This window comes from Camelus dromedarius, chromosome X (assembly GCF_036321535.1).
Source record: "Camelus dromedarius isolate mCamDro1 chromosome X, mCamDro1.pat, whole genome shotgun sequence".
Lineage (NCBI taxonomy): Eukaryota > Metazoa > Chordata > Mammalia > Artiodactyla > Camelidae > Camelus > Camelus dromedarius.
The window spans coordinates 25,897,656-25,906,252 of NC_087472.1; the positions used below are offsets into that span (position 1 = coordinate 25,897,656).

At 47.0% G+C, this 8,597-nt stretch overlaps 1 protein-coding gene across 1 annotated transcript; it reads right to left on the bottom strand.

The window, feature by feature from the left end:
* Positions 1-2,370: 2,370 nt before the first annotated feature.
* CT47C1 (cancer/testis antigen family 47 member C1) lies at positions 2,371-3,153 on the bottom strand. Its single transcript, XM_031445363.2, has one exon. It carries the CDS (start codon positions 3,151-3,153, stop codon positions 2,371-2,373), a length of 783 nt encoding a protein of 260 aa, XP_031301223.2.
* Positions 3,154-8,597: the final 5,444 nt, after the last annotated feature.

Consider the following 8,597-nt stretch of genomic DNA (forward strand, 5'->3'; position numbering starts at 1 on the left):
TGCTCAGCAGCCACACATGGCCAGGGACTAAATGTAGCAAACAGCACAGCTCTGAAGTCTTGACCTCCATGTCTATCTTTACAAAAATTATTTTAAACTTGACATTTTAACTTTGGGCTACAACAAAACTATTTAAAACAGGCTTACCAAGTGGTGGAAAGTGATGCCTTTCAATGAAGGTAAAATGGGTCAAGACAAAGGTAAAAGGGAGATTTGAGTCAGAATCATTTATCTAAATAAAATCTGCTGGCATTTCAGTTTATTAATTTAAAGCAAATTTATTTTTAATTAGAACCCATGCTGTTAAGTATGTTTGTAAAAGATGAAAGTCGCAAGCCACTGGATATCACATTTTAGTTGATGAACTTTGGATTGGGATCAGTGTTAAAATTCCCATGGGCGTTTGAAAAATGAAACACGTGAAAGTTGTAAACAGTGGGTTCTTTCTTTACATGTCTTCTTTCTATTCCTCCCAACTGCAGGATGAAATGAGAGACAATTAACAATTATTCAGCATTAACTGGCAGCAGTGACTTTCTGAATCTGAGAAAGTAGTCAGCCCTATGTGCACCTGCTGCGTTTGGGTGCTACACCTCAACGAGTAGAGGAGAACAACACGTTTTCCTCTCGTAACCTGCACCTTGGATACAGGGTGCTCGTACGACTGATGGCTTCAATCATGTGATCATAGCAACATGTCTCCCTCTTGCCCAACACCATAAACGCTTTTTCCCCCTTGAGAGGCCATTCTAGGATTTAAATCAACCTCTCCACCTTGAGAGCCTGTTCTCATTCCGCAAATGATACCCCCTCACCCTCCCAGAACCTCGGTCTCCATATCTACCATATGAGAAAGAGGCTGTTATTATGAAATACACAGCTGTGAAAATGCAGGGGAAAATGTTACTCATTTAAATATGCTCAAGGGCAAGCTATGCCTTAAGATTCCATTACCAATGCAGTGATAAACAGTCATACTATGACTAAGTTTCTTTTCTTGTGACTGTCACATAAACATTTGTTCAGTTGTAGATTTTTGTATTTTAGGTATTAATCATTAAACGTGGTCCTACTCGAAATTTTTAACTTTTTGCTATTTGTAGTCACATTCTAAAAGGCGCTGTCTCCTAGTGCAGGAGACTGCGCCTCTGTGGCCAAGCGATGAAGGCCCCACTAGTGCACAGCCCAGACACTTTCACTGCTGCTCTGGTAACTGTTTTCTAAACAAATATCGGTCTTAGGTACTGATACATTTACAACTTGTGAATAGTCTTAGAGGTGGAGGACAAAAGACCTCACAAGAATAAATGGGCAGCCATGAAGGATATTTCCAGGCATGATGCATTTTATATTACTAGGTACGTGAGTGTTCTAGTAACATTCTAAGTAGGTAAAGTTGAGTTGTTAAACTAATTTTAAACAAGCTTTTTCTTAGTTTACTGGGAGAATTATAAAGCAAGAAACAAAACTGGCCAGTGCCTGGAATGGTTGGGTGATTTTCAAAGCTACACACAAATACCTGGGGTTTCTGGGCTTGCCCTCTGCTGGGTCCTGATGTTTTTCCGGCTCTTCTTGTTTTTTGTTAAACTTCTCTTTTCCCTTGCTTTCAGAGCCATGAGCCTCTTCACTGGAGTTCTCATATTGATAACTAGTTGTTCCTTTAGTGAAGAATAATAAATATTTTGGGACCAGACATTAACAGAAAGTTTAAAAAATCCCAATTCATAAGGAAGAGTGCCATTCAGTACTCCATCCTTGGGGGAAGCAGGAGGACAGGAGTAACTAAGGAAAGAACAGCTGGGCACCTTCCTTCTGGTTGATACAACACTTTCACGACCCTCACCTTTCTGCTGCTTGATCGTTTTCACAGTGACATTATTTCTGTTTTTCCGGTAAATCTGCCACCCTGTGCTGCTGATTATTTCTGGCCCTTCAGAGAAGAAGGGATCAGAATCGTCTGGGCCTGATCATTTTGTATGTCTTGGTTAGGATTTTCTTGCAAAAATTTTTTGCCTCAAATACAAATTCTATGGTGAAGCTCATTAGTTCCTCCTCCCTGAATGTCTTATTTTTACCGAGTGCTCCCCTGTCAGTTCATAATGTTTGGGTATCAACTTTCTAAGCATCTTGGCACTTTTTAATAGCCAGGAACCAAACATGAGGTATGCCATTTGCCTGTTCTTTTCTCTTCCATTTCCTCTCAAGCTCCTTCCTCCACACTTACCTCCATGGACATTCACCCGTGGACTCAGAAATGGCACTGATGGATAATCTCCTATCTCTCACCAGGGTTGGTAGAGGTCGGCCTATTTTTTTCTCGAACCGTAAAGGTCGCTATGGAATTGGGCTTCTACTGGGTCGCTTTGACCTTCAGTTGGTGGAGGGCTCCCTGACTCCCACGGCCTCAGCTGCCGAGGCCCCGCTGAGCCGGGGTCCCGCAGGCTGGGCCCCCAGCCCCCGCACCCCGGCCGGCTCCTTACCCTCAGAAGTGCTGGTCTCTTCTGCCATCTCCCAAACGCTGATATCATCATCGGCCTCCTCCGCCGGCCCCTCCTCGGGGGTCTCCCAGGAGGCGTCCTCCTCGGGGTCCTCAGGCTCCTCGGGCTCCTGGGCCTTCGGCGCGGGCCCCTCTCCCGGCCCCCCGGGCGCCGGGGGCACGGGGAGCATGGCTGAGCCCGTGGGCGAGGGGGGCCTGGGCCGCACCACCACGCGGCCGCCGCGGGGCCGCACCAGGATGTGGTCGTTGTGGTAGATGCGGCGCAGCAGCGAATGCACCAGGTCCATTAACAGGAAGCGGAAGCCCACCATGGGGAACTGGTGGGCGTCCACCTCGACGTCCAGGACCTCCGGGGGCTCCTCCTCCCCGTCGTCGTCCTGGACCGGCCAGATGTCCGAGTCATCCTCGGAGCTCCCGCCCTCCAGGGCCGCTACCAGGCCCGCCGCCTCCCCCGGGCCTCCCGCGGCCCTCCTGGCCTCCAAGGCCGCGACGCCTGGGGGGGACCCGGAATCATCGTGGTCCCCGTGGGGCCCGGAGTCGCGGTCTGCCCCGTCACCGGCTCTGGCCGCTCCGGTCGCTCCGGCCGGCGCTCCCGCCGCGCCCGTGGAGCCGTCCAGGCCGCCCGAGGCCGGATCTCCTTCCCCCGTGGTTGACATGGCACCGAGCAGTTACCTCGGCCGCGCCGCGATCGGCTGCGGCGGCGACGGTAATGTTGGTAGCCACCGAGGTGGCTGCCCTGACAGGAGGCCTGAGGGTGTGCGCTGAGCGGAGTGGCCGCTGAGGGGACAACAGAGGAGGTCCCCCGAGCCGGTGGGCAGGAGGCCGATGCCAGTAGCTGCCCACCGTGGCTGGGCCTCAGACAGCAGCCGCGCAGGCTGGGCGGGAAGATTGTGCTAGGTTGCGGACGGAGGGCGGGGCCAGAAGAGTGGACAATGGGCCACGCCCCTCATCATGAGCTGCAAGCTCATTGGCTGAGGAGACAGGATTGATGTGCCCTGCGTCTAATGAAAGACCAAGGCCCTTTGGTTCTAAGATTGCTCCCAACCGCCTTCCTGTTCTTTGACGCCTTGGGGTGCTATGCTACGGTCCACAAAGTTCCTGTCCCTTTAATTATACAAGGAAAACTATAGTGGTCCAATATATGGACAGCCTGGGTTGGGTAAACGTTTTCTGTAAAGAGCAGAGAGTTAACATTTTGAGTTTGGAGGTGCTCAGAAGTAAAACTGAAATTATTATGTAGGCACTTACATAACAAAGGAGAAAGCAAATTTCCACAAATATTTTGCTGTTGAAACTAAAAAATACTAATAACTGCATACAATTTTTTAAATAACAGATCTATTAATGAGAAGAATGGAATTCTTTTGGGAGAATAACATTTTGCTTAATTGAAATTCCAAGTGACACTATTGGTTTAATAATACATGAGAGATTCAAATATTGTCTGCAGCATAACTGCTGATAAATAATATAATGAATAACCATGAGTTAAATAACTTATATTTTCACAAATTTTGTACATTTGTTCACTAAGTCTTTTTTTCTCCACACATATTTTAACACCATCAGTTATAACACAACTTAGTAGATTCCACTTGTTTATACTAAGTGTTTTTTCAACTCCAAAAATATTCATCTCAGACTAGTTCCATGCAGACTGTTCATAGATACTAATTCTTCAGTCATTTTCAACTCAGCAGTCATCAACCAACCTTTCAGTCCTAGTCTGCTCAATACTGTTACTGCCAAATTCCTGGGATCACAATTATGAAATTTTTGACATGTTTGTTAGACAGTGCAAGTACTACCAGGAAAATCTCAGGCAGGTCTTGAGACTCAAAGCTCTGCCAAAGTAAATAAAAATGCTAATTGACTGACTATGTCTCTCAAATCTCTTAAAGAAATCCCATAGCTCTGCCACTTGGTACCCCAAAGATGAGCTCATTAAGAAGCTGCCAATGAAAAACTATGGCTATGAAATGACAAAGGTTACTGTGACTAACCATTTCAGAGCTGAGCCACTAGGGGCTAGTTCACACATAAGGGACAGTAATGTCAATATAGGATATGATGCTAAAATAGTGCCTCTTTCCATACAACGAAAGATGATCTTTCATATGGAGTCCAAGCTACCTCCAAGTCCCTTACTCCTCACTCCAATCTTACGATAAACAGCTACATGGCTTAACACCATCAGAGTCAAATCTCTGTGACAGTCAGTATGAAGTGAACACAGAGAAGCTAAATCAAAGACATTCAAGGAATTCAGATAAACCATTGTCAAAATACTTGATAATAAATGTCCACTGGTAGAAAGGCATGAGGGGGTATGTGGGCCTTTATATAGTGATTTCTACAGTTTCTCTTTGTAATATTTTATTGTCAATTATTCTAGCCAGAAATGATAAGTATTTTATTCATGAATTAGCACACTGATTCACTACTTCCCGTTCATCAGAAAGCTTCTCTACCTCTTATGATCAGAAACAAGAAGCCTGGCAATAGTTTTATGGATTTGTTAGGAAAAATCCAGTCCAATGCACTCTGCCCTTCATAAAACTCAGACATGAAGAGAGTCCCAGAAACACAATGTAAAAACAACAACAATTCAGCATTTACTTGTTAAATAAATAGCAACAATCTAGCAATATTAATAAATCTGTTGAGCCATGAAATTATAGGACATACACTACAAATCCCAGCCATTCAATTATTCACCAGGCGTGTATTGAGTTCCCACCTGTTTACACCTGAGGTTGTGCTAGAGAGGCCTCACTCACAGATGCCTAAGACTCATGGCTTGCCTAAGTTCATGGTGTAGGGGGGAAGACAAACATACGGACAAAGATGACACAAGTGTCAAGTGCTAAAACAGGGGTGAACACAAAGTGCTATGGGAGTATGGGAGAGGGAATGATTAACTGGGGTGAGGGCAAGGAAGGGAGTAGTTTGGTGCCTGGGAAGATGCTCAAGGGGAGGCATTTCACCTGGATCCTGAAGGATCACTAGAAGTTTACCTAGCAATGAAGGATGAAGGGAAAAGGTAAAGAGGAAGGAAGAGGATCACTGCATGGAAAGGAAACAGCCTGCATAGTGGAAGAGATGTGTGTGTATGTGTGCCTCTCCAGGGAAACAAACGGCTCCAGCATGAGCAGTGGGGCAGATGAGGCTAGAAAGCAGATTGAGGCCATAATTATTACTACTAATAATTAACTATTACTACTAAAATTATTATTAAGAAGCTCTTCCGTCTCTTATATAAGCACATATTCCTCTTTGTGCCACCAATCTCCTCCCCTCTTGCCTAGCACAGTGCCCTCTCATCCTCTTCACCTCCTACCCAAAATGATCAACTTTATTAATTAAATAATGCATTTACACATCTGCCAAATGTATTGGGTAACTTTCAATGGATCAATGCCAGGCGCCATTGGAACTGTCATATGTATCTGTTCTTGTTTGACATATGAAACTCAAAGATGGCAGAACTGTCCGTGGTCCCCATCCTGCTGTCTCCTCCACCATCTTTCCTGGGCCCTTCTTAGAGGGGCTGGCTAAGACCTCTGGGGGCTGGGCCCTCCCAGTTGCACACAGTGTGGTATTCTGATATATTTGCTAAGATTCTGTTTATACTCATCATACCCAGTTTTCTTCTCCACTTATCAGTCGGGCTGAAATACAACATGATGACTGCTGTCAATTATGAAATCTCTGGTAAAGAAGTGTGCACCTGGAGCCTCTTCTTTGTGCAGGGAGGCAGGACTGGGCACTGAGTTTGCCATGGAGAAAGCCTGTTGTCATGGAGCAGCTGTTGCCAATGAAAAACTATGGCTAAGAAATGGTGGGAGTGAAGAGGACCCCAGAGGAGATGGTGCTTTTACAGCAGTAGCAAGCTATCTCCCTAGGAGGTTGGAGTTGGGTCCAAGTCCCTGGGAGGGAGGACTAATTGGCACCAGGAAACAAAGAAGAAAGGAAAAAGCTGAGTGGATGTGCCTTCAGGGAATACCTATACAAAACTGAGGGAGAGTCTCCTCCCAGCTCTGACACTGGGGCTCTCTTCACAGCAAGTATGTAGCCCAGAAGTCCATGGGTCAATTTCCAGGGCCTTAGTCATCTGCCTGAGCCTGCCCAGGGGTACAAACCCATCCAGGAGGTCCCATTCCCTATCTCTCTGTGTTAAGTGGTTGCCTGCCCTCCATCTCCAGCTATCCACCCATGACTTCTTATCTTCTCTAGGCCAGGAAGTTGGCTCTATCCAGGATTTCAGATTTCTTTAGGGAAAGGTGCTCTCTTTCCCACTGTCAGTCAGCAGAAATGGCCACATCCTTTCCCTTTGCAGATCGCTCATCAGGGTCAGGCTGGGGCAGGGGGAAGGACCCAAGGCCACCACAGCCAGAAGAGGTTTCTGCTTCACATAGGGAATGGCAGGGCACACTCCCTGAAGACCAGCCCAGAGCTCTTCTTTACAGCCTGGCCCCAAACTCACTGTCTCCAGCAAGCCTTCTCTTCCGTATCTGCTCCCCAACCCCCACCCCCACAGGCTCTCCTGATTGTGCTGATATGTGTGGACCTTGTCTGACTCTCCTAGGAAAGCACAGGCCCTTTAGGGGGACAGTGCAGACCTTCTTCAAGTTTGTGACACCCATGGTGTCTTTGCACAGGTGGGTGTTTGCTGACAGAATCACAAGGGCTCTGGAATCACTCACTGTCAATGGTGTTTCTCTTCTACCTGCCCAGGGCCCACTGTCCACAAAGGGCCTTCCCATCCCTCTTCCTGTCTCCCTTTAGCTCCTCTGTCAGGCCTCCCATGAGGTTTCTGCTCCTGTGGATCATGGTGCTGTGATGTCGGGGACAATGAGGGACTTCGCTCCCAGGTGGCCCTGCCACACACACCCCCTCCACACACACAGGGAGTGATTTGTCCTGTTGCTGGCCTCCTAGACCACGTCGCAAGGGGCTTTCTGCACAGGCCTGTGACCTGGAGCCCAGCCCCTGGGAGTGGAATGGAGTGTCAGCGCTCCATCCTTCCTGTTGATTGGGAGCTGCAGTCCTGCCAGGCCCTGGTCCTAGTCCTAGCTGAGTTGGTACCATCAGAGGTCCTTTTCACTTACAGCTACCTAGCTTGTGGGGTTTACATCTTTTCCTCCAGGCCTGGTTGTCCTCCCTATGCTGAAGCTCATTCATCATTCTTGGTGACTTTAACATCCACTTGGATGACCCACCCCACACCCTAGACTCTCACTTCCATGACTTATTTTTGTGTGTGTGGTGAAGGAAAGTACAGCATTTATTGCAAAGTACCAAGCAAGGAGCAAGGGGTGGCTAATGCTCAAAAGACCTGAACTTCCTGATGGCTTTCAGGGAAGGGGTTTTAAAGGCAAGGTGAGGGAGAGGGTCATGAGGAATGTGATTAGTTCCTGTGAAGTTCTCTGATGGGTGGTGAGGGAGCCAGCTGAGGCTACCTGGGTTAATATTATCAATCTTCAGGCTCCAGTGAGACTGTGTGCTCAGAGCCACCTCTTTCTGTCTGGATAGGGTCTGGCTTCTGCAAAACAACTCAGAAAAGAATCAGCTCCTTTTTGTTCTCTGAAGTGCCTTCTTCTTTTGCAATTCTACAATTCTGCTGATCTTGGAGACTCTCCCAGAGAAGCAGGAGGCAACTGCAGCTCACCCTGAGAACATAGACTCTGGTGACAGCCATTCCCAGGAGCTTCCTCCACCATGTGGACACGGGTGCCAGCGAGCACCATTGTGGAATCCTCCCTCTAGCTCATCAGCATCAAGACCCCATGACTTCTTTATCCGTGGTTTTTTTTTTTTTGTACAACCTTACTTCAGATATTCACCCCTTTGATTTGATCCTACATCAGCTTTTTCATCACCAGAAACTGCAGCATTTTGAACATTTCTACTCTAGTGCTACAGCTCTTCAATCTCATCAGATTACTTCTCCAGTTCATTGACCCCACCACTTTCTTTCTCTTCATCTGCCCACTGTTTTCTCCATTTGCCTCCTTACCCAGTGTAGAGTCCATCCATTGACTTTTTTCATCATATTATTTTTTTATTTTTTAAATTCTTATTTATTTTTTATTGAAGT